Genomic DNA, 27,210 nt, shown 5'->3' with positions numbered 1-27,210 from the left:
GTTTTTTTGACAGTTTTTTACTGTCAAACCCTAATTTCCAACAGAAAAATTTAGGGCTTTTGACATCTGGACCTTCAACCTGTCAATACAATATTTTGGACAAGGTTGACAACTGAAATCCTTCCAAAAATTGAAGTTTTCAGTTAATTTCAGGTTCAGGACTGTCACATTGTGCCACGTGATACTAGCTACTATGACATCCTCAATGATGTCATCAGCGCCCAATAGTGGGTGTAGACCATAGTATAAAAGTATGCTCTCACACATACAAATCCACACACCCACACATACTTGAGCATCCATTTATACAAAGTCTTCGTACTGAGTTTCTGTCGGCACTCCGGAGGTGAAGGGCAAACTCAGCCATAACAAAGGCTAGCACTAAAGGAGAAGGCTAATCAAAAAGTAGTCCAAATCTCTTCTTTCAAGCTACAACTGCTTGTGAAGTCTAAACGATTTCATTTTAGTCTCTCCCAAACGAGCATCTAAATCTAAATCTAGCTGATAGGGCAACGCACCATTTAAGATAGAAAGAATTATCGCATTACCAGCAGGCTGCAACTTGGACGAAAACTTCACATGGTGAAATTTGCATGTCTGCTAGCAGGTCCAAGGTCATTGATAAACAAGGTCTTCTATGGGCGGTTAACCCATCTTCTATGGGTTATCTTCAAAGAGCATAGTTGGTTCAGAACACAGCAAACATAAAGGAACAACAAACTGCATCCAAATTGCTACTCATTCCCATTTCATTTCAATCAGAACAACCACCAAGCTATTTCAAAACAAGGAACATCAGCAGTGCATATACCTAGATGAATCCAGGAACATCGGCAGTGCATTCAAATAGCTACTCATTTCCATTTCATTTCAATCAGAGCAATCATCAAAGCCATCTTCAAAATCCTGTCATGTAAGAGATCACCATCTAAAGATTCTACAATTTGCCGATACAGCCCTACATCTTTGAAAGGAGAAAACCTACAACCTATTGCAGAACATAATACACACACAAGAAATACTAAATAAATTGTGTAGCCCCTTCTCCTACCAGCCGCACAATGCAGGATAACACTCTTGTACAAAGCCTACAAGATTAGACTGCAGTGACGTCGATAGGAACTCACAGCCTCAAAACAAAGAAACTTCTGAAACGCCCTTCTTCTCTGCCCAACAATAGGTATCCAAAGATCTGAACTGTTAAACACACGATTGCCATACAAAAGCACTAGACCAGCAAAGCTTTATCACATACAACACACATCATTCCAAAACAGGCACAGAACGCAAAGCTTTAGCAGTATGTAGGCTCAAGCCAACAACTTATTTGATAAAAACGTACGTAAACGTAATTTACTGCCCCTATAATCGTGATAAGAGATGCACACAGATCCCATCACAAAACTTGTGTCCTGCCTTGCATTAATAGCACGCACTTGCAATATCAATAATCCATGTTATTAGAAAAAAATTGCAACTAACATAGAGCTTGCAGGCTTTATGTTTTCAACTCATGAAGAAGCGTAATACGCAGGAAGTTCGTTACAAAATCGCCCTCAAGAAGAAAAAAAGGGTGGCTGAAGTTATGTCTTACTTTCATGCCTGCAACTATATCCAGAAGACAGGTCAAGCATGTCCGTCTCAACCATTGCCAGTAAGACATCAGGAAGCTGGACTTTGCTGAGAATCTGCCTGCACAGGGGAGGACGTTGGGTGCGACTCCAAAGACGGAGACAATTTTGATTTTCCCAACATTTCGTCGACCGACATTCTAGCTCTCAGAAGAAGAGCGGCGGGAGAATCCAAAGCAGGCCTTACATCGACAAAAAATGGCCATTTGATCCCCTCCGCGTTCTCGTCGTAGTAAAAGTCAATGACGTAACGCATCTCCCTACCTCCTCTGTCAACAGTCCAGTCATGCCGATCAAAGGGGACTCCATACCCTAATACCTTCTTGAATCGAGCCTTTGGAGTAAGCTCATTAGGACGGCCCTTGAAATACAACAACCGGGGTTCTTCCCGTGAGGAATTGGGGAACAGCTCTGAATACAGTCGTTCCCACTGTAACAGTCTTTCCCAAGTCGTCTCATTTACCACATTGTGAGTGGCCACGACTGCGTCCATATCTCTTTCTGAAACATCATCTGCTTTATTTTTCCTTACAAGGCTGTTGTAGAACATTTGAGGGGAAGGATACACCCAAGTCTCCTCTGTTCCTCCCTTAGGAATTGATGATCTCTGACGGTGTGTCGAGAGCGGCTCCTTTTGACCTGGTGCCGGCTGCTGATTGGCGTGTTTAGGCATCTTGTTTGCCGGGTTGATCTCCTGAAGTCCAGTGTAATACAAAAAAGCAGGCATCTTCCAGACTTCACCTGCAGCACCGGGTTTCTCTTCCTGATCTACGCGCCTTCCATATACATCATATACGTGAGGATGCTTATACTGCCGCCTACCCTCAGGATTTTCACCACCTTCAACCCCGCCAGAACTGCATCCCGCTTCACCGATGGCCGATTTCTGCTCTTGATTCCGCGCAGCAGCAAACAATTTATCCCTAGCCGCTCCTGTGACGGGGCAATCCGCACCAGGAAAAATTTTGTAGTACAGATCATGCACCCTCTCCGGAATGCTCTTCGGTTTGTCCCCTTCCTGTGCCATCGTCAAGCACCATCACAATCTACACCACACGACCGATCTTCAATCTTTCCAAAACTGCAAAACAGAAACATTGGGGGAACTGATCAATTTTAAAAAGCCGCAGATAATACACCATACGACCGACGATTACAATCCGAACACCACCGGGATTGTACTGAAAAAAAACAGCCAGGTGCTGATCAAAACACGCAGCTGATGAACAACAAACGGGTAGCAGAAAAGAAAATTGAAACGGGAAACGGTAGCAGAAAGAAACTTACATTCAAGCAAATGTGAAATTCTGAGAAACTACGAGATACAAAGGGCCTTTTGGAGACTTCGAGATCTGAGGGTTGGAATTTGTGGCCACCTCTTAGTGGACGCCTGACCTTTTCGCTTCACCTTTTGACGCATTCGTGCATGTGTCTCTACGCACGCGTGCGTGCGTGCGCGCGCGCGTGCCAGCCAATCAAAGGATCAAAGGATACTGGACACCCCTTTCCTTCTATGCCTGGGCATCTTCCCAAAAGTCGCTTGGCTGTCGCCTTGCCTGTTCTCACCAACCTCATCACCACCCAATCACCGGTCCGTAAATGCGACGTGTTATTAGAGATTCCAACAACTCCACCCCCGCGTTGAAATCTGATTCGTGGATGGCGGCGTAGAAGTTCTCGTTGGGCAAGGATTGGCTAATCCTTGGGCCGGGGGCGAGGGGTAAGGGGGGGTGTTTTTGCGGATCCCCTCTACCACGGTAAGTTTTTGCATCATGTGAGGTTGTTTGACAAGATTCTTTTTCTGAGCTCTCACATACATTTTCGATAATTTTCGGCAGGCAAATTGACTTTTGTACCACGTGCATTTGTTGTTCCATTCTGCTACAAACTCACATTTCTCGAAACATCTAAAGAAATGTTGCTTCCCACCCACCCCCGTGCCTCCCATACACAAGATAGTGCACCACTTGAGGTAAGTACCTTTTGTTGGATGCCCCATAAAAGGATGCACCTTTATCAAGTTGAAATTGTTAAATTATCTCCATTCTTCTACCACACTATACATACGAAGTACATTCAAAGTCATTAAAATTTTTTGACTTGTTCTTGTGTTGCTGTCTCTTTTTTGCATACACGTTCTTGTGTAACTACTCAATAGGAGGTATAAGATGTTCTTTGTGTGTGATCCTCCTATATTGGTGCTTTTCCCTTGTTCTTGTGAGCAGGTTCTTATGGTTCTTCCTTTTCCAAGGCAGGTTCTCATGGCTCTACTCACCAATATTTATCGTGTTTTTCATAATGGGTAGGCCTGAATCTAACGAGGGCCTCTCATTTGTTGTTGATGATGATTTTAGAGGCTTCAACCTCCATTCTTTCTTTTGCTCTTTCTTGAGCACATTATCATTGCTCCTTAAAGATGATCGAGGTGATCTTGTAACACCTAGTACTTTGAGTACTCAAATATAAGTGTTTCCAAGGCAATATCCATGGGCCTCTAGTAGTGTTGTGGAAACCCAACGGTAGTGTACCTTCCTTGTTGGATGGAGTTGTTTTTGCTCTTTGATGTCGAGGTTTGTTGTTCCCATGATGGGGTGGCTTTCGGTGTCAAGGTTTCGTTGGAAGCCAAATATATAATTCACCTTCAAAGTACTCTTGGGCCTCTAATAGATCCTTTTAGACCCACATTTGCTTGGTCACTCTTCTTTGTCATCTTTGCTGGTGAGGCTTTTGTAGAGGTTGAGATGTGGGAGTAGATGTTGATGTCAATGCTTGAAGGTTAGGTCATTTGGTAGTGATTGGTACATCTTGATGGGATGATTCATCACCAAACAACTTTTATAAGTGTCTTGGATCCAACCTCTAACAAGAATTGTAGCTTTTGTTATAAGGTACCTACAAGCTTTGAATACATTTACTGATATTGACCTATTGGTGGGATTAGATGCAACTGCGAATAAATTCTTCCAAGTTTCGAGATCGACCCTCGTCACTTGCTTGCCCTTTCGTAGGTAAATAGTATTGGAAGCGTCAGTCATGGACCATCTTGCAGTATGCATGAAAGGTCTACCCAATATGATGCCATAGCCATCCAGTTGGTTGTGGAAGTTCGTTACGACAAACCACACTCGATAGGTCAAATTGAAGCTCTTATCTTGATGTCCCTTAGAACTCATATGAGTTGGTTGTTGCTCCATCATCCAATTTGACTGCAAGGTTTAAGCTATCCATCTTAGGTCATCCCCACTTGGCCTAGCACTGCTTAGTGACTATGCTTACACCCGCTCCTCCATCCAAGATTGCAGTCATGCTCTTACCTTGGCAAGAGATGGGAAGTACTACGTTGGTTCATCACTCTGGCCCAATTTGTTAACGGTACCTTGGGAAAGCCTTGGTAGGAGATGGGACGTACTATGTTGGTGTCATCACTTTCAAAGTACTGGCCCAATTTGTTAATGGGACCTTGGGAAAGTGTTGGGAGTCGTTTGGAGGTTCTACCATTTAAGAATCAGTGGGTTCGAGAGATACTATTTGACCATTCATCCAATCTGAGAGGTCTCTCCATAGAGGAGGATTAGCTCGTAATAGTACCATCGGAATGAGGCCAATCCAGCAATAGCCCAGGGCCTGGTGACTGGTTCTAAGCCGACTGATTCTGGATCTTTGAATCCATAGAAGGACATGTAGTCATCCTCCCTTAGTTGTTGCAAGGCAGAGTCCTCTTCAAACATTTGATGCATTAGTGTGGATGCTCCATTGAAGAGAGAGGCGATTTCTTGCGATTTCCTCCTCCACTCTTTCAGGCACTTTCAGGGACTTAGAGATGTGATTGACTCCCAATGCCTTAAATGGATCGTATCAGTTCCCTTGCTTGCCTTGAGTCTTTTCTCAAACCTTTCTTGGCACCTCTGCACTAAGTTTTGCACCTTGATAAGGTGTTATTTCTCTACCAAGGGGTTTGGGTATTCATTGTGACCTTTTGGGCATTGTGGATCTACCCTTGATAGGGGTTCTTAGCAATTCCTTCACTTCTTTGGAAGGAGGATTGATCAAGCCTCCATTTGAGGAAGTCCGCCAAAAGAAAATGATGTAGCCAGGGTGGCAATGTCTTCATCAAACCCATCTAGATGATTACCTTATCATGGCCTTTCCAATCTTAGTGATGCCTTTAGCATTTCCACACGTAGATCGAGCTTCCTATCTAGGTTGCGATGTATTGGCCTTGTCTCTCTTAGCTTGCTTACACAGCTTGGCTTGGTCTAGCCCCTTGTAATTACATTCAAGGATATTGAAGATACGTGGCCTCTCTCAATGCTTAGCAAATTAATGTTGACCTTAGGGTTAGTGGTGGTTATAGTTGGCCTTCACATTGGACAGTCCTTGTAAAGGTGATCAACTCCACACCCAATGCACAATTGTGCTAGTGTGTTTGAAAAGGCCATAACTGGGGTGTCCTTGTGGGACAGTCTTTCAAGGAATTAGGCCCTTGACATTTAAGCATGAGAGTGGTAGATTAGCCTCTCCATTTTATGGACATTGATTAGCCTTGTGAAGATCTTGATATGTATAGCATTGAATCAGTGGTCTCCTTATCAAGGTGTTCATATCTCTTGCCTGTAGGAGCCATTTGATACATGGGTATATATTGGTCGTCCTGCATAACATAATAACTTATATAGTTTGGACTGACTCATAGCATTATTGTATTGAGAGCAATTACTCCCACTGAGAGTGTGATCTAGTTCTTCCCAATCCCTATGCAATTCCTCCATTAACACTTGGTCAGTAGAAGTGATTCACGGTGGATGTGGTTGAGGTCCTAGTATAGGTGGGGGTAATAAAGAGATTTTGAGTGCTAAATTGCCCTTGGTTGGAAGGAGTGGCTCCTTGTATTGCTAATTGTCCCTAGTTGGATAGATATGGAGGTGCTGGTAATGTCAATGGTGGCCTTGTTTGGTAGATGGGCTATGGAATGGTCTTAGGATATCGACATTGTGATGTCTCAGATTCCCCCATTGTGCACAATAGGCAGCACAATAGAGTGTTGGCCTTGCCGTAAGGCAGGGGCACTCATTTGTGGGGTGATTTCCCATACAAATTCCACAGCAAACATTATCCTGCCTTGGAAATAGATGAGGATTTCCTTAGCCACTCCTCCCATTGTAGCCTTGTTGACCCTTCATATTATTGACTAGACATATTGCAGCCTTGTTGCATGGCTCAAACGATGTGGGATTCATTGCAAATAGATGATTGTGAACCTTAGAGTCCCACAAACCTATGAGGAAGCATGGCAATAGTTGTGCACTCATTCTCTCATGAGGCTCACATTGTGAGTTTAAATGTTTTAATCCTTGCAATGTATTGCTGAGGATTTCCTTAGCCGCTCCTCCCTTTAGTTGTTGGCTTAGCCAACTCCTCCATGTTCATGCCCTTAGCGGTCGTGGTTGCCTCCTTGGCTTCACCTGATCTTGTGGCTTTCAAAGTTTGTGATACCTCAGATGAGGTATAGAAAAAGCACACCTACTACCCCCAAGGGAATGGACAAGCCAAATCCACCAACGAAATATTATGCATTGTTCTCACCAAGGTAGTAGAACCAAAGCGTTTTGATCGGGCAGAAAAACTAAATGCAACCTTTTGGTCATATCAAACCACACTCAAGGTTAGTACAGGAAATATGCCTTTTTAATTGGTGTACGGCCTTGAAGCTATAGTCCCATTGGAATTTGTAATACCAAGCCTACGCATAGCAGTACAGGGATGCATGGGAGATCATGCATCGCTGAAAGAAAGACTCTATCAATTAGAGAAGCATACAGAGACTAGATTAGTTGCCTACCATGCCATGACAACATAATAATGAAGAAGGAAGGCATGGTTTCACAAAAACCTTAAAGATAAAGACATCAAGGAAGTGACCTAGTCCTGCTCTACAATGCCAAGATCCGTAAGGGAAAGCTCAAATATCTAGGTCATGGACATTATAGAGTTAAGAAGATGAGTTTGATTGGAGCTGTGTTGCTAGAAACTCTGGACGGAGTCCAATTGCGATGGGAAACGCTCACGGAACCTGCAAATCCTTGAAAAACACAGCAACACTCTTCGAAAATACACAGAAACTCTCGAAACTCACAAACGGAAGAGACAGAACAAGCGTGCTAGGTACAATCTCCCCCCATAGGTGTGGTGCTCTCCTTCCACCTCTTATGTATTTATGTATATTTCCCAAAAAGCTTCCGAGCAAAAATCATACAAAAGCCTTTGTGCTTCCTCCATACACCCTTTTACAAAAAGCCCATCCACCTTCTAGAATAGCTTGCTTTTTCTAAAAATAAAGCTTTTTCTAACTTTATACACTTAGCCAAGCCACTAATATTCCAAAATTCAAATATGTACATAAGCTTTTGTAATATAAAAAATTATGCATAAGCCTTATTCATCCCCGCGTCACTGGAGTTGCGCCCACGTGCCCAAATATGGCGGATCATGCTTGCCATATGCCATCGCCCAATCATTTACTCTTCCCGTGGATTCACATTATCAATAGTAATGAAATATTTCAAGCATAAGATGACCTTGGAATTAATTACCACAATCAATCAACCTTTCAGTATTATAGCAACGCGAAATCAATAAATCATAGATGAATGGTGCATACATGCGTCACATACCATCTCATGGTGCACCTGATGCTACACATGAATAAAATCATATAGATGGTGCACACATGCTACACATACCATCATCGCGTAAGTGGCGCCGCACACAATGCTACACACTCATACAGCCGCAGCCGTATATCCAACCATGTAAGAGCACACATGCATCACTACGAAACAACGAGCACACATGCATCAATTGCGCGACAGAAATGTTGGATCTCACTAAACTAAATACTAAACGATTAAATTAATGGGATAATTCCAATTCTCGTAACATACCTCTTTCTTGAAATCGCAATTGCCCTCAATTGCGGGACAAAAAAGTAGTCAATAAATCAGGGTACTGGCAAAAATATCACTCGGGCATGGCATCCACTTAGCATTCTCAATGGGGTGGTTCTTAAATGTAAGAAGATAAATAGGATACAAGTTTCCACATCTCGTTTGAGTGATTTGTTGATCAATGATCTGGTTTGGCTCTAAGAGCTGGATCTCTCTTTGAAGCAACGGTGCATCGTCTAAAATAGGTCGAACTGGTGGATCTCCATGGAAAGGTTTCAGGAGGTGCACATGAAAAGAATTATGAATTTTCCAATCGGATGGTAATTCAAGCTGATAGGCATTGTCATTAATGCGCTCCAAAACTTTAAAGGGACCATAGGATTTAGGGGCAAACTTAACTACACGGTGTGTCTCAATACTCTTAAGTCTGTGCTTCTCAATATGTAACATGACTAGGTCACCTTCAACAAATACAACTTTCTTTCTACCCTTGTTTGCACGTGCAGTGTAGACAGCTTGAGCATGCTCAATATTCTTTTTGACAGTAGCCAAAATGCTAGAGAAATCTTCAGTAAATCGGTCAACAGCCTCTACTTGGTGCTTAAGGCAGGTCAATGGAGTAGGAATGGTCTTTCCATAGACAATTTGGAATGGAGATTTGACTGTAGTAGGGCGCTTAGTGTTATTGTAGGCAAATTGTAATATGTGTATAAATTTGTCCCATTTGCCTGGCTGACCAGACACGTAAGCACGTAACATGTCACAAATAGTATTTTGTGTGACCTCGGTTTGGCCATTAGACTCGAGATGAAAAGTAGTGGAAAAATCTAACTTCGTACCAAGATTGTCGAATAGTGCGGTCCAGAAGTTACTACAAAGTTTACTATCCCGGTCTGACACGATTACTTTTGGAAGGCCATGGTGTATAAAGATGTGCTTGATGAACAAATGAGCAGCCTGAACTATGGTCAAGGTCTTCTTACAAGGAATAAAGTAAGCATGCTTGCTAAATCTATCAATAATAGTCCAAATCATATCAAAACCTAAGCTAGTTGTAGGAAATCCAGTAATAAAGTCCATAGAAATCTGCTCCCATGGGCCATCAGGAATTGGTAAAGGCATAAGTAAACCTTGATATTTGTCCTTGTAGCTCTTGACTTTTTGACAAATAAGACATTGTGCAACAAAAGTTGCAACATCAACTTTAAGCTTAGGCCAGAAAAAATCTTGAATTACAGTCTGATACGTAGCACTGATGCCTCTATGTCCCATGTAGGGTGGCTGATGTACCTCTTCTAGTACCAAGCGTCGAAATGGTGCAATGACACACAAGCGCTTTTCGTAGAATAGATAGTCATTATGAATGGAATACGAGGCCATAGGCATGCTATTAGCTTGCTTAATCTTATGCCAAATTTTTGAAAAGTATCGATCAGTAGGATAGTCTGCCTTCATAGGCTCAAAAGGGTCTCCCTCGATGGCTGAGATATTATTTATGCTAGGTCAACGGCTCAGTGCATCAGCAACTACATCATCTTTGCCTGGTTGATATTGGATCATCGGTTTAAAGCTGTCAATAAAGGCAGCCCATTTAATGTGCCGATCCGAGATCACCAACTGAGTAAGGAGATGTCTAAGACTCTGGTGATTAGTCTTAATGAGTAACTCGGAACCCATAAGATAGTGTTTCTAGAGTTTAAGGGCATGCACTACATCAGCTAATTCTTTATCATACGTGGAATAGTTTAGCTCTGTTGGTTTTAATTTATGTGACTTGAGTAATTGGATGGTTATCTTGCATGAGCACAGCCCCAAAACCATGTCCACTAGCATCAGTAACCATGACAAAGAAGGGTCTCGTAAAGTTCAGCATGGTCAAAACTGGTGTGTGTGTCATTGCACCCTTAAGTTGTTGAAAAGCTAAAGTGTGTTGTTCACCCCAAGAGAAAGCACGAGTCTTATGCAATAGATCGGTTAATGGATGTGCCTTGTGTGCAAAATTTCTAACAAATCTGCGATAGAAACTACACAGACCTAGAAAAGATCGTAACTCATGGATATCTTTAGGCTGTGGCTAGTTTACTATCACTTCTACCTTCTTGGGATCTACTTGAATGCCTTTAGTTGTAACAATGTGTCCAAGATATTCAATTTCAGGCTGGAAAAAAGAACTTTTCTCCGAGTTGGCATACAGTTGGTTTTCACGACGTAAGAGAGAGAAAAACAAGATCCAAGTGTTTCTCATGTTCCTCTCGACTCTTGCTATAAATCATGATATCATCAAAGAAAACTACCACAAAGTCTTGATAGGGTAGGAAGTTACGATTCATCATCCGACTAAATGTGGCAGATGCATTGGTCAATCCAAAAGGCATAACAAGAAATTCATAGTGACCAGTTTGGGTTCTAAAAGCTGTCTTGAAAATATCGAGCTCGATCACTCTCACTTGATGATATCCTGACTTAAGATCGATCTTGCTAAAGATTGTGGATCCTTTTAACTTGTTAAGTAGATCACCAACTCTCGGAATGGGGTATTGATTTTTCACCGTGACTTTATTTAAGGCACGATAATCGATGCACATTCGGAAAGTTCCATTTTTCTTCTTGACAAGAAGAACGGGTGCCCCAAATGGTGAGCTACTAGGTTGAATTAGGCCTCTAGCCAAAAGATCTTCTATTTGGGATTGAATCTCTTGCTACTCAATAGGATTGTGCCTATATGGTGATTTACACGGTGGTGCGCTACCTGGAGTAAGGTCAATCTTATGATCCTCAGGTCTAGATTGAGGTAGGCCAGGGGGTAAGTCTTCCATAAAGCAGTCATCATAGGTAGCTAGAAAAGGATCCAAAGTCTCTTGCTTAGTTTTCTTAGTCTCAGGACTAGCCTCAATCTTATTAACCATAACCAGATATGTCTTCTCACGTTTGCGCAAAGCTCTTTTAGCTTGGGTATGTGACAATATAGGCCAAGAGGGAAGATTCTTGTCACATTCTAGAGTCATAGTCTCAGTGCCTTGAGTCACAATAATGGTGCGTTCAAGATAATCAGGTTTGGCATTATGATCAATGCGCCAAGGCATCGCTAGAATGAGATCTTGCTCACGCAAAGGAGCGACTAAGAAATCACGGCTCTCAACTAATGGCCCTAAAGTCACCTCAAGATCCTTAACCATTTGCAAACAATTATAATTCGATCCTTGAAAAGCTAATTTGACTTTATATTTTGTTTTGATGGTTGTGAGCCCTAACTTTTCAACTAAACGTTGCAAAATGAAATCATGGATGCTTCCATCATCAAATAAGACACTATGTTCTTTTTCGTGCAATAGTGCAATCATATGTAACAAAGAAGTATGAAAATAAGATGTACTTTTACCTGAATAACACTTACTTGAGGGGTATAGTCGACATCTTCAGTATCGTTGTCCTCATCCTCACCCTCTTGCTTGAAAGATTTATCATGGGATTTATCATCAATGTACTTGATCCGTGCGGAGTTGTTGCGCTGACTATTACCGTTGGTACGTCCATTGGTTCTCCCTCCATTGCCTCCGTTGTTGTTGGTAGCATTCTTTGCTTAGGTACCAGTCTTGTGTGTAGCAAGTGGATTCTTTGGACATTCATAAGAGTAGTGTCCCTTCTCTTTGCATTGGTAACATGTGACAAGTTCTTTGGTTCTTCGATTAATACATGACTTACCAGGTTTCCAATTATACTTACCATTATATCTACCAACTTTACCACTTACACCCTCCTACTTGAACTATGAAGTTTGATTCTTTGCTCGAGGGGTGCGAGTAGCAAAGCTTCTTCCCTGCTTTCTTTCTGACTCTAATGCCAAATCCATAGCATCAGAAGCTGTAGATGGTCGAAGCATACATACATCAGCACGAATAGTAGGATGTAAACCCTCAACAAAGGTACGACATTGCTCCTTTCGGGACACTTTCTCAATGGTTTGCAATTGAAGTAGAGAGGAAAGATATTTCTTAGTGTATGCGTCCACACTCTCATCATCCAACTGCCTCAATCTTTGCCATTGCTTGCGAGTATCCTCTTCAAACTGTGTCGGTAGGAAGCGCTTCTTTATTTTATCTTTGAATGCTTCCCATGTCTTTGGAATATGAGTGCTTCCGGCAACGACACTCCAACATAGTTGTGCATTGCTTGTCATGTTACTCGCAGCAAGTTTACCTTCTCAATCTTTTCGTACTGTTCTCCCAAAAAGTATTGATTGAAAGAACTAATCCACGCAAGTAAAGCTTGTCCATCTCTTTTACCATCATATTTTGGAAAAGAAAAAGTTTTGCGATTAATCTTACAAGACTTCTTCTTATCACGAAGCTTGAGTGCTTTCAAGATGGCATTTCCCACGTTGTCTTCATCACTGGACTCATGCGAAGGAGTAGTGTCATGATGTCGTCGTAGTGAAGTCTTCACATGTCGCTTCTTCTTCCTTTGATGTCTCGTCTTGCTTCTTCCACGCTCACTATCACTGGTGTCTGATGATTTGTTGCTTTCACTTTTTTCATCATCTCTGTCCTTCATACGCTTCTTTGTGACTTCAATAATCTCTTTTAACACTCAATTTGCGCGTTCTTCGTTGGCTTTATGCATGTCGCACATGTTGCCCATGTACTGAAGTTCCTGCTTAAGGTCCCGTGCATGATGCTTCCATGCATCCAGTGAATCTGATGCATGCATGGGTTCCTCATCCTCAATCGATATAGGTGGCTTCCAAGTTGTCATCACTTGGCGTAGAGCATCTTCAATCTCTTAACATTGTTGCTTCTCATGTTGATAGCGTTCTCGCCATTCTTCCTCAGTAAGTGTCATCGGTGTTGAACTTCTTCTTGATCGATGGTGATCATTTTCCACATCCTCATCATGATGTAGATCTTTAGGATAACCTATCCCTGATGGGATACGCCTTCCAGACATAGTTAAGTATGTGCACGGTGCAAAGAAGAAATCACTATGAAAGGAAATACACACAAACACAAGACATCGCAATTCGGTTTTCGAGCTTTGAAAGTGGCTATTTGTTAAATAGTATCTCTGTGGGCTCTCGAACTCACACGATTCCAACAAATGAATCCACGTTGAAAGGTACAAAGCAAAGCTCGTGTTCGAATAGCACTTGTAGACTGCCTCCCGCTCTTGTGAACACTTGCTTTTGAGATTTTCCTCTTCCAAAATCTGTTGGGTTGCTCCCTTGTTTACACTTTTTCCTTGAAGGATATCTTTATGACTAGGAACTTCAAAGAATAGAGCAACAAAGTGACTTGATCTAGTGGATAGTCACCAATTGTTAACGGGACTTGAGTAACAGTACCGGGATGGGGGACCTCCTGAGAAGTTTTAAGAGCAATCTCCCAAGGCTTCCTCATGTGCAGCCAATGGTTCCTTTAGTGCCAGGTATGCCAAGGACTATGCCTTGGTCGCCGCCTTTGTCGTACACTTGGAGGCCCGAGTGTGTGTTCACAAGCTTTGACTTGTCTACATACGACCAACTTCTTTTGCTGTGATTTTTTTCCCTCTTCGTCGCACGTTTTCCTGCCTGCAAGCCGTTCTACGCTGTTCACTTCTGCTACTTCGAACTTCATTGTGCTCTTGTATGCGGTGTTCGCAATCTAATGCTTGCTATGTTTTCTTATTCGCAGGGTGCATGTGATTTCGATGCTATGGACGATGAAACCTTGGCTCTGATACCACTGCGATGGGAAACGCTCACAAAACCTGCAAATCCTTGAAAAACACAGCAACACTCTTCGAAAATACACACAAACTCTCAAAACTCACAAACGGAAGAGACAGAACAAGCGTGTTGGGTACAATCTCCCCCCATAGGTGTGGTGCTCTCTTTCCACCTCCTATGTATTTATGTATATTTCCCAAAAAGCTTCCGAACAAAAATCATACAAAAGCCTCTGTGCTTTCCTCCATACATCCTTTTACAAAAAACCCATCCACCTTCTAGAATAGTTGGCTTTTCCTAAAAATAAAGCTTTTTCTAACTTTAGTTTATACATATAGCCAAGCCACTAATATTCCAAAATTCAAATATGTATATAAGCTTTTGTAATATCGAAAATTAGGCATAAGCCTTATTCATCCCCCCATCACTGGAGTTGTGCCTATGCGCCCAAAATATTGCGCGTCATGCTTGCCAGATGCCATCGCCCGATCAATTACTCTTCCCCTAGATTCACACGATCAATAGTAATGAAATATTCCAAGCATAAGATAACCTTGGAATTAATCACTACAATCAATCAACCTTTCAGTATTATAGCAACGCGAAATCAATAAATCACAGATGAATGGTGCACACATGCGACACATACCATCTCATGGTGCACCTGATGCTACACATGAATAAAATCATACGGATGGTGCACACATGCTACACATACCGTCATCGCATAAGTGGTGCACACAATGCTACACACTCATACAGCCGCAGCCATATATCCAACCATGTAGGAGCACACATGCATCACTACAGAACAGTGAGCACACATGCATCAACTACGTGATAAAAATGCTGGATCTCACTAAACTAAATACTGAAGGATTAAATTAATGGGACAATTCTTATTCTCATAACACCAATTCACCATGATAATCAACAGGAGCCGATTAAAGAGTTACTGCATCAACACGCAAGCCATCCTCAATAATAATAAGGATTTCGGAACCCCAAACCTCTCCTAGTTAGCACTAGATTGTATCACGAGTACCCACTGGCATATGTATGTTTTCACACATATAGGTAGATTGAATTGATCTCAGTCTTGGGCTCAAAAGTAAAGACTGAGTCCTAGCTGCCCTATGAACTCCTTAGAAACTTAAGCATATAGGAGGAATTTTCGCCTCACTAGTCATGCATAGAGTTCTCACACATTTCGAGCACCATGAATAAATTGCACAAATAAAAGCCCCAAGAAACACTTGCTTTCATCTCCACACAAGACAGTGAATTATTTTTCCCACTCACAAAAGAAACATGCCCGATGGCACATGGTTCTCTTCTCACATGATATTATTGGCACATGGTACTGCCAAATTGGAAGCTAATTCATGTGCAACATGCCAAGCTAAAGACAACTCAACAAGATGGGAAAAATGCCTACCACACCATCGGCAAAGCAACATAATGCCAAATAGCCCAAACCTCAACATCGATAGCCATCCCCAAATCACCAACCTAAAGAAGAACAAGCTCTAGAATCACCAAACCAACCATTAACCCCAAAGCGACCACGGATGGTGAAAGTGATGCAAAAATTGATGCACCATGTCATGGAGAGATGCAACAAGAGTTAGAGACCGGGGAGAAAAAGGATGCATAATTGTTAGCTATACAGGATGCAATCTCAGATCAGCTTGATGCCCAAGTCAACAAGGACCCAATAGTAGAGAGAGCAATACAGCTTGTATGGCTGCACATCACAACATAGAACATATCAACTGATGCACGCAACTATTTGCAGGCCAAGGGTCTAGGGACGTTTTTTGAAAAGCTACAACCTTCTTACCAACACATGCTATGACAAAAAGCGGGGAGTTGGAGAAGGTAAAGTATGGCACAGTCATACATAATCAAAAGCCTATCCAAATCTACTTTGGTAGATCTACAATTAAGGAAGCTTTCTCATTTCAAAAGCCACAAGAAGACTATCCAATGAAACATTTGGATGCAAGGTTGTCATAAATTTAGGAAATATTCCCACCTAGCACAAAGTCCCAATGCAATGGAATATGCCATGATATGATTCTGGAACCAATATGCCAAGAAGCAGCCAAGTTTATGGTTGAAATGCTCAATCATATAGGAGTGACAAAACACCTTATGTCCTTAAAAACTCTTACACTCCTTGGTAGGGACAAAATACAAGATTGGGGTCAACACATATCCTTGTTGCTAACAAATATGTATCCAAACCATAATGGTCAGAGCTACATTGCGCATCTACTAGCCATTATCATTGGATATGAAATACATAAAGAAGAGGTCTTTGCTCCCCTGTCAACCCAAGAAATGGAGGACTTTGAGGCATTTCTTTTATCTCTTGAATGGGAAATAGAAACCCAACTTGCACTCAATGTGGATGCCATGAATGGCATACAACCAGAGCAGAATCTTGAGGTTCACAATGTGGAACTATGCCAAAAAATAATGCAACTCGGTTTAGAATCGCTACCACATCAACCAAAGCAGAATGACTCAAGGACAAAAATCCAAGAGGGATCCATGTCTCAAATCGACTTTCTTTAAGCATTGCAAGTCAATGCTGTTGGTAAGTCTACAACTCCATTGCCTCAACCACATACCATCTTGAATGACACTCAGCAACAAGAGATTGCCATATAGAATAAGGATCAAGATACCATATGTTACTAAATATAAACAAGGCAACTCCACTTCCCAAATTATACAACATCACAATCAATAGATGCAATAGTGGTCAGAACTATTGGCTAGTATGGCCTTAGAAGAGCAACAATGTGAACGGGAAAGATAGACGTTGCCAGCACTTCAAACCAAGATGCGGAGTGTAGCAATAGAGAATCTAAGGCTCAAAGAAAGCATGGCTGAGCAAATGATACAACGGGTCCTTGTACAAAATGCTCTAGCGAAAAGTCGAAAGGATGCACAACAAGTGATGATTTGTCTACAAGACAAACACCTTCAACTTTCTAAAGCCCTGAGCAAAAAAGAAGAGGCAGAGCAATCCTTCCACATAATGAAATCCTCCTGTGATGAGATTAAAAAAGAAATCATGCTCTTAAAAGTGAACCTATAGGTAAAAGATGATCAACCCATTATCACAACAGATGCAAGCCATGAGTTCCAACAAAGCATCATGGAATTCATGGAAGGTAGCACAATGATTACAACAATGAGCTTCACAATTTGGATAATCCAAACCGAACACCCAGACAGGAGTTGAATAGGAAAACAGATAGGATTCCACTGCTGGATAATCCCATAGGTGACTTCTGGAGGCAATACCCAAACATATAGTCAAGAGGAGGATGGGGCCTCAACGGAATTTCCATGAGCATTCGCCAAGCGCAGATTATTCTAGACATTAGCAACAAATTGGAACCACAACTAGCATGGAGTAGGAATCGGCAAGCCAAGAAACACTAATCATAGCTTTGAACAAACATGCATTAGAGATGTGACAAAGCCTATGACAAAACACTCAAGGAAAGTACCAAACACAGTGATGCTCTCACAGTAATCCTACCATTTACCCACGCTCAGTTTCAATCTGAATGCACTGATAAATGCTCAAACAACTAGTCGCCTCTTTCAATGAGCCATCTCTCGAGCAACTATATAATTGTCTGTTTGAAGAAATGATTGATACTTGCTTTCTACAAACTGAGCAGAGACACTATGAAGTTTGCTCACTACAAGGGAAGGATCGCCAAGAAGTTCACAAAATACATCATCGACGACAACTCTACCACAATAAATGGGTTACCACCATAACTGCATCATAGTGCCGTTTGCATAATCAAACATAACCCAACGATGGGTAATCAAATCGTTTGGGGGAATGTTGCCTCTGTAGCGCCAAGGGTTAATCAATGTGTGTGTGGAGTTGTGACAAAGCTCCGCTTGCAATATCTTGAGCATGGAATACAACTTGAGAAATCTAGTGGGACGAGGATAGCCAAAATCCTCTCTAGAAAAGATTTGGTCATACTTGTAAAATCAAGATCTAGAGAGAGAAATACTAAAACTAGAAAGAGAAAGACTAAAAGTCTTCACTCTTTGAGGTATCTTCGCAAGTACCTTCCAAGTGAAGGGACCAAAAGGTACCTTCATAAAGAACCTTGACAAAATGAAGGGACCCTCATGTATAAATATCTCTCTATGGAATGAGGCTCCCACTCTTGAGTGGCTTTATGGTCATTACAACTTTGGTGTTCTTGTGCAAATCATCTCCAAGTGTCCATGCTTTCTCATGCTATTGTGTTCTAGCATGCTCTCACTCTTGCACTCCTCCCTCCTTCTTCCTCCTCCTCTTTCCTCCTCCCACCTCCTTTTTCCTCCTCTTCCCTCCTCCCTCCTCCTCCCTCCTCCTCTTTCCTCCTCCTTCCTCCTCCCTCTTCCTCCCTCCTCGTTCCTTGTCTCTCCTTCTCCTTCTCCCTCCTTCTCTTTCCTCCTCCCTTCTCCTCCCTTCTCCTTCTCTTTTCTCCTCTCTCCTTCTCCCTCCTTCTCCTTCCTTCTCCTTCCTCCTTCTCTTTCCTCCTCCCTCTTCCTCCTCCACCTCTCTCCCTCCTCCTCCTCCTCCCTTCTTCCTCCGTTCCTCCTCCCTTCCTCCTCGTGAACCTTGGTGTCTCCTTCCAAACCCTTAACCCTGTGAATTAGTGAAGGAGACTAGCTCTCCACTCCTCAACCCTACAACCCTATCTCAACCTTGGACTCCTTCTAAACCCTAGAACCCTTAGTTAGTTTCCTCAACCCTATCCTTCTTCTAAACCCTACAAACCCTTTTGTAAACCCTCGAACTCCCATGGAGGTGAAAACCTCCACCAATCCATGGATCAACTCTTTTTCCTCACCTAGCATATGCTAGAACTACTTTCCACACTTTAGCCTACACCTCTCATTGGTATACGACCCGATGACCTATGCTACACTTGTGAACACCTATGCTACAATGAGTGGCGAGGTGACCAACACCCTCAAACCTTGGAAATGAGAGAAAAAGTGACAATAGGAATTGACTGCCATAAAAGAGGAGTATAGACGAAAGGAATCAACTTGTATTGATCTCTGTTTAGAACCAAGCTAACATCCGAATATGGGAACATTTTCAACCCATAGGAGACCGTGGTCATGCAGGCTCCCTTGATTTTGGAATTCTGTGACAAAGTAGAAGTCATTAATTTGTCTGAGGATATTGTGGTCTTTTCTTAGCATAGTCTTTAGTGCTTTGAATCTATGGACATAGTATTGGGATGTTGTGACGAGGTCTCAATGAAGAAGTTGTCGCATCCTCTCTTTGGTATATTTGAAGGAGTATTGTTGTTGTTTGTTGGGTCAACCTTTTCCAATGCTGTGATCAGTGATTCCCACAAACAGATAGTGTTACAAAGAAAGTTGGTGGACCTAGTTGTCTAATCATTGCAAATAGAATTTTTTTGAGGAAATGGTTATAGTCAGATGAAGTGCGAAGGTGTGTGAAATCTCGAAAACCAACATTTGAATGAATTACTTTCTTGACGTTTGTGTCTAAGAGAGCATCCTTTGCTTGGAGTATTTTGTTTTTAGTTTGTGCTTTCGCATACGAACCCAAGAAGATGAAAGGACTTGTTTCACTAGAATTTTCGTTGTTTTAAAAAAGAGATTTTCTATAGTTAGAGCAAAGCGACGATCGACATTTGTTAGCTTCCACTTTGCAATGTCTTGTTATGAAGTGTGTTTGGGGATGTTATAATTTTGAGGTTGGCCGAAAAACAATTTTGGGAATGATAGCTCTTCGCAAAATTTGTCCTTGAAGATGCTTAGAGGAGAGTATCCTTCGGAGGGTGCAACAGCTATAGTAACACCTTCAAAATCTACAACTTGCTGACTTGTGTAGATTCCATGAACTAAAGTATAAGTTAAGAGATCTTCCTCTTGTATTTCATTTAAGTCTACATTAGCATTTTCATCAACTTTGTGTTTTGCATCTATAATTTTGATATGCTCTTCCCAATTTGCATTTATGTGCACATTGTTTTGTTGATATAGGGGAGTTGATAGTAATTCATTTAGTGCAAGCATTGTGAAAGTTGGATGCATAACTCCACTGATGTAGTTATGCTTGACTGGTATTTTGCACTTCAATGCTACAAGGAATGTGTCTTCTTCGTTTAAGAACCTAGGCAAAACATGTTGTACCTTGTGCACGTCTGCAAAGACATTCACAACACTCCCATGCAATCCGTATTGACCTTCGTATGTCAACTTGCGAATTTGTGCAAATGGTATTCTAATTGATACCAATCGAGCCTCAATATCATTGAGCGCACTTGTAAAAGGCAACTTGTCAACCATATGCATATTTTTTGAGGAGAGTGAGGTATTTTTTGTTTGCTAATGTCTTTGTAGCATAGTGAACAAATTAGTTTATCACATGTTTTGTCAATTGCAATGTTGAGCCCATTGGATTGCAAGAACATTGCTGCGTTGATGTTAAGTCTCTTCATTTTGCTTTTGAATTTTAATGACCCATAGCAAATGCATGGAGAAGTTGGGGTGTCCATTACTTTTTTAAAGTATTGTTCTTTATAAGAAAGGGAAGTACGTTTTCTCTTTCCAAAAACTTATGTCATTCCTAATAGGTGAATTTTCTATTGGTGCACTTACTTTTGTAGCAAATGAAGTTGGATGCATGAAACTTTTGCGTATCTTGTATATTTTGTTGATGATTGCTTGCATTGTGTGGTGTTCTGCAAAAGAATTTTGTTTGACAAAATCACTGTATCTTTAAGTCGAGGTTTTGTGCTACTGGCTGTGTTAAATTGAAGTGGCTTTCATTTGTCCAAACATTGTGAGTACGTTTCTCATTTAGATGAATCTATGGATTAATTGTGCAAACACTTTTCGACTCATCTAAAAGTAAAGTGTACATATTACTTCTTTTGTTGTTTCCAATGAAATGTTTTTTTAAAAGCTTAACTCCATCATAATAGAGAAGTACAAATGTTGCACTAAAAATTGAGTGGAATCGTTCATAAATATCACAAACCAAGGCACGTGACATTGCAAAGTTATGAGCTAGACTTTGGATTCTTTTAAAGTTATGAGCTAGACTTTGGATTCTTTCAATGGTTAACATATTGTTCTCTTCTATTGAGCAAAATATATGCCATGGTGTATTTGATTTATGGGAACTCAATATGATGTTATCATAGACTATTTGAAGAAATTTTTGATATGTAAGAGAAGGGAAAAAGTGTACAAGTCAAATGAAAACATTTGAGTTTATTGGATTTGATGAAGTAAAGCTTGAGTTGATAGCTAGTTGTTTCTGTTCAAGAGAATACGCGATGTCCACTTGGAAAATTGCAGTTCTAATGATAAGGTTGCAAACGTGATATGTCTATGAATTAGTGCTTGTTCAGCAAACAAAATGGAAGATGTTCATTGAAGAAAGCATGTTCTATTCATATGGATGAAGTACATCAAGCATATGTCTCAAATGCAATGACAAATCCAGAATTGCTAATAGTAAAGCTACCACTTGGTTTTATAGTCTTTAGCTTACCCCTTGCAAGCATCAAATCTTCGTCGTAGAGTTCGAGGAATGTGGAAGGCAAGCGAAGAACAATGTCCACATATGGGCCTCGAATGTGTGCAGGCACGTGTGCACCACCACGTTGAACAATGTCGCCAATAAGAGAAGGGACTTGCTCAATGGTTTGGGGGCTTTTTAGGTGTAGCAATATGATCGCATGGGGTCGCAACTAACACGACTGCCTTTGCATGATTCGCACACATGCTCAATCAAATCCGCATTCACGTTTGTGAAATGCAACACACCAAAGACCTGCACTTAACCAGTGTATTAGTATGATCTTTGCTTGTGGATCATGTCTAAACAAACACTAAAGGATTCACCTTTATTCCATATCCCAAGCGAGAAACTTGGTTGACGAAAGTTGATTTGAGATCATCTTTTGTTGATCATCAAGAACTTCTGCCAATATGGTGAAATCGAAAATGCAAATTCTGATCTTTGCTTTCAAGAATGACACGTTCTTGAAGATGTACATAACAACATCTTCCTCATTGAACTCTTGGATAAGTTGAGTGAGAGTGGGTTTTCTTTCACCCTCCACTCTATTAAATTCACCAACTTGCAAGAAATTGACAAATTGGTGAATGTAAGTAACCGGTATCAACAAGGTTATTGTGTCTGAACAAAACCTATAAGTGAGAACTCCCTTCAAAAAGATAGGGTACTTTGGATTTATTACTTTGTAAGTACCATACTTGCAAAGTAACTTGCCCTCAAAAACAAATCTATGAGACACTCAATCATACAATTGAGTGATGCTTAGTGAGACCCACCTACAAAATTCTCTTTTGAGGGTATGATTGCTTTGGCAATAGCATTGTTGTGTGGTGAGGGCATGAGTTTACTAACATCTTCACATCCTTTATAGGAATTTACTTCATCATTTTCATGTTTGATCAAAACTTGCTTGCTTGCTGTAAATACAAGAATTAAAGAACGTTTGACGGATGAAGTGATTGTCGATCTAATACTAACATAGTTCCTGTTTGAGTTTCCTCACTGGCAAAAAACAAAGCAAAGGAACAATCAAAATTGTGAAGTTCGAGATAAGAAAATACTATGCCTCTTCCGCAACCTCTTGAAAAGAACCTTTCAAGGAGCGGCGAGGGCTCTTCTTTATAGCTGAGTTCTTGAGCAAATTCCCCTTTGGTGGCTTCCTAGGAGAAGCGTAAATCGAAGGAGGTGGATTTGGTGTGGCTGGTGATGTGCTCTTATCCATAAACGAACATGTAGAAGCTGCTGCACCAGCTACAGCAAAAAAGCAGAGAAACAAAATGGAAATGCAGTTGAACACTAGTTCAAAACATATTAAACGTTATTGAATTGAATGGCAGTTATAGAATAATCACTTAATCCTCTAACGTCGGTTCCTCGTCTGAGTTTATGCGTCAAGCCTTGCAGGTTCATTGTCCAAAACAAGAAAAACCAAACAAACTATCTTCTGAAAGTACAGTGTGTGGCTGGGGCGCACATGTTCACTATAAAATCGAACATGGAGCTGGCCAATACAGTCTGAATACGTTGTGCCAATATGAAAGAGCGTGCAGCAGCTTCTATCTGTCCCAACAATAAAATACGCACAGAAGAAAGAAAGACAAAGCAGGTTGACGTCTGTACCAGGTGACAGCGATCTCAACTCTGTCGTACATCCAACGCAAAGAAAATGACCGAGACAATCCAACGCAAATTACAGGCAAGAAATGGGCGGTGGGCAGGGTATATCAGCCAGACTATCTCAACGAAAATCACAGGCAAGAAATGGGCGGTGGGCAGGGTATATTAGCCGTTCAAGGTAAGGGATGGATCTTACAGAACCAAGAGAACCTTCACATGGGCGACGGGCAGGATATTTTAGTCGCAGATATCGAACAAACGGACACTTAAGGGAGAATAAGGCGTCAAGGACGATTGTGAAAGGAAACGTCACCACACAAAAAACGAAACTGTGCTTTACTTAACTCTTCCATTTAGCGTATCAATAGCTAAGGGTGCAGAGCATCCAGTTTCTTCAAGAAGAAATCCAAATTGCGAACATAGATTTCATTCTGTATACCGTCTACAAATTCGGGTCCTTTCTTGGAAGATTCTTTTCTTCTCTCCACAGCGTGCAATTTCTCAGAACTTGGAGTCCACGGGAGACTTCAACAAAGAACGTGCAAGAAGAAGTAATTAAGGACGATATAGAACGAAGTCCATAAAAGGCAGAAGACGTTTGCACCCTTCTCGAAAGCACCAGAGTTGGTATCCATAAGGTCGTTCGAAGCATCCATAGGCGAGCTCTCCACAAACTTTTCGAATCAGAAATTCGAGTGCCAACCAGAGGAGCCTACTCACGAATTTATAAGCAACGAGAGTTGTTCTCTCCAAACGAGGATGGACGCCAATCGTCACAAAAGATTTACCAAATATTCGCAGCAGGTTGCTTAGGTTGAGCAGACCAAAAACCGTTGAGAAAAACGTCCACTTGTTTAACTGCGATAATTAATCGATTCTTCTTCTGCATAAGGTCGCCCCAGCTGGTTTGCATGAGGACGCTCCAGCTGCTATGCCTTCGTATCAACTCAGCATCCTCATAAAGAAGATTACCCGACGAATTAAGAGGAGGATAATCCTACATTGATTGAGAACGGCGCAGAAAACGTCGTTCCAGCAAGAGAAGATGAACACGTTCTTTGACAGGAGCTCCAGCAGCGGATCACGCCTCCAAGTCGACAACCTGTAAGGCCAAAACAAAGGTCCCACTCGACGGAACACTCTCTACCTCATAGATGATAGAGAGCGTCTGCATTGCGATTTCGACTTAAGTGTTCCTAGAAGAAGTGTTTCTCGGCGTGTCTGCATCGTTCCAAGAGCCGCTGTCAATGAATTTGGAGGCGCATGCATTAATCAAATGCCAGAGGCATCTGCATGTATTACTGAACACATTATTGAAGGCCAACCACGTGTGAAGCCCCTTGAAATATTCCAAAAAATGAGAATAAAGCTTCATTTTAGCTTTACAAAAACACAACCGTCGCTAAGGCTACCCCCATGGGGCAGGCCAAAAAAATGTGAGCGGCAAGAATTTAGAGTGATCCTTCCTCTTGGTATCTGGACTAATCTATTTCCTAAAAGTCTCTATGCCTGTGCATGAAAAGTGATCGCATGTGAGCTGAGGGATCTTATTAATCATTTCTTGGCAATTGTAAATCTTTTTTCGTAATGTTGGCCTTTCACAGTTTAGCAATGACTGTGTTGCCGCCTTTGGTACTTATCCTCTCTAAGGGGCTTAGCACATGGACTGGTTTAGGATGGGAATTTAAACACTTTTCCCCATCCTATTTTTGCTGACGTGTCAAACAAAGAAGGCATTCCATTTCTAAACCCTGTGAATGCATGTGATAACAGTCATTGGGTTAAGCACTGCATTCCCTTAAACCCTGTGAACACTGAAGTCCTTAAACCCTGTGAACACTGAAGTCCGGAGCACACCCACGAACACAAAAGTCCTCCACACCCATGAACAAGGAAGTCCTCCAGCAACACGTTTCATTTCTGGTTGTTCAGGTCGACGCACACGTTGCGAAAGACAATGTGTCTCCATTGGTGTTCCGTCGAAAGGCCTTCCTTTCAGAGCGCAGCAAGTCCAAAGCACAGATCTTTTGATAAACTCTGATTCTGTGGTGGGAAACACGACTTTGGAGGCTTTACATGGCATTCTGTCTACCCAGACTCCTTGATAATTGGAAAGGGTGCAGCCTTTAGCGTCGCACGTCGCATTGGACGGGTGAGGGCAACATAGAGGAAGAGGGAGGCGACGACCTTGGGCAGCAGCAAGCGATGGAGGACACAAGCGGTGAAGAAAACTGAGAGAACAAGGGCACGCATTGTCAGCATTGAGCCAACTGCAGCCAAGAGCAGATCACCGACGTTGCGCTGAGGGGTTGTAGACTTATAGCAATATACATCCAGATTGGATCTCGAAACTGTTAAAAGCTGTCAAAGGACTACAAGTGGCATGAGGGAAAAAGGAGAAGCCACCACGGACTCTGATATCAGTAAGCTCGAGGACGAACAGGGTGTGATGCGTGAGCAGCATGCAAGAGACGACAGGAAGGACCAACAATAAGCTGCACAGATGTTCACATTTGCAACTCAGAGAGGTCTGTAGGCTGCTTTGAGCTCTGCCGCTATTGCTGCTGCTACTTTAGAGCTTGTGTCTGGTTTGCTCATCATCTGCCTTCCTTCCTTGCTTGCTTTGCTGCTTCGGATTTGAGAGAATTCACACTGTTGCACAGTATGAATTAAGTAATCTGATCCGAGTCTCAGAGCATAGATCCGGTCTGATTTGAGCCTGGCAGCATACATCCAAAGCGTGAAGGCAATGCTTGTTTGAGCAAGAACTCACCTAAGAGAAGAGACATGGATGATGTTCTTGATGAGGATCAAGTTCACTTGCTACTGCAACTGCTTCTATTTTTTTGCATGTTGCATTTGCAGAGAACACAAATTGCTGCTTTGCTTGTGCTAAAAATCAAGGCAAGAAGACGTGCAAGGCATCGACGGACTTGGGTGAAGGATTTACTGCTTTGCCACACAGACACTTGGGATACCTTGATTTTACCACATTATGGTCCAGAACAATCTTGGATATAGATGCAGGACTGTGTGGGAGCCTTCATGACTCTAGGGCATTGGCCTTGACACGGATACATAGGCGAGCTGAAGATGGCCTCATTGATGGAAATGGGTATTGGATCATTGCAGATACGGCCTTTGCACCTCCAAAGCCTTGGTTGATGTGCCCATATAAACGAAATAAGGGAAACCTTGAGCCTGCTCAAAGAGCCTTCAATTATGCATTAAGCTCCACACGCATTTGCGTTGAGGTAGCTCTTGGGAGGCTGAAATCAAGATTCAGGATATTGCTTAAAAGAATGGAGGTTGATCTTCACACTAGTGTCATGATGGTGGGCACATGTTGCACACTTCACAACATGTTCTTATCTAGGAATGAGCCAGGAGATCCGGCATGGCTTGAAGAAGCCAGAATCGCAATGAATGCTGTTAAGGCTGCTTGCTTGCAAAGACGCCAAGGGAGGTCTCATTTAGAGCAGTCAATTGCAATTGAGTTAGCTATTGCAGATGCTGGAATCGATGACTTGCGAGCTGAAACTCTCAGTACAGAAGCATCCTTTCTTGCTAGGGCTATGGGTCCCACACATCTACAAGAATCTCAACGTCACACTAATGTGGATGCAGAAAAAATTCGAGACAACATGGCTGATCTTTTCTTGCAAAAGAAAGGCTAAAGGAAGCTTCAAACATAATTGAATAGTC

General features: G+C 41.9%; 1 protein-coding gene across 1 annotated transcript; it reads right to left on the bottom strand.

Annotated features, from left to right (window-relative positions):
* Nucleotides 1-1,391: 1,391 nt before the first annotated feature.
* LOC147891656 (uncharacterized) lies at nt 1,392-3,002 on the bottom strand. Its single transcript, XM_087388393.1, has 2 exons — nt 2,919-3,002; nt 1,392-2,712 (listed from the first exon to the last, which is right to left on the bottom strand). The coding sequence occupies exon 2, from the start codon at nt 2,656-2,658 to the stop codon at nt 1,663-1,665; it is 996 nt and encodes a 331-aa protein (XP_087244519.1). The 5' UTR covers nt 2,659-2,712; nt 2,919-3,002; the 3' UTR covers nt 1,392-1,662.
* Nucleotides 3,003-27,210: the final 24,208 nt, after the last annotated feature.

This window comes from Dipteris shenzhenensis, chromosome 17, assembly GCF_047967505.1.
Source record: "Dipteris shenzhenensis isolate YYH24624 ecotype China chromosome 17, Dip_SZ_1.0, whole genome shotgun sequence".
In the NCBI taxonomy this organism is placed as follows: domain Eukaryota; kingdom Viridiplantae; phylum Streptophyta; class Polypodiopsida; order Gleicheniales; family Dipteridaceae; genus Dipteris; species Dipteris shenzhenensis.
Note: the sequence above shows the minus strand (reverse complement) of the source record. Positions and strands in the feature narration are given on the sequence as shown.

Coding starts and splice junctions, on each gene's coding strand:
- LOC147891656 (XM_087388393.1), bottom strand. CDS start 2,658: ATGGCACAGGAAGGGGACAAACCGAAGAGCATTCCGGAGAGGGTGCAT.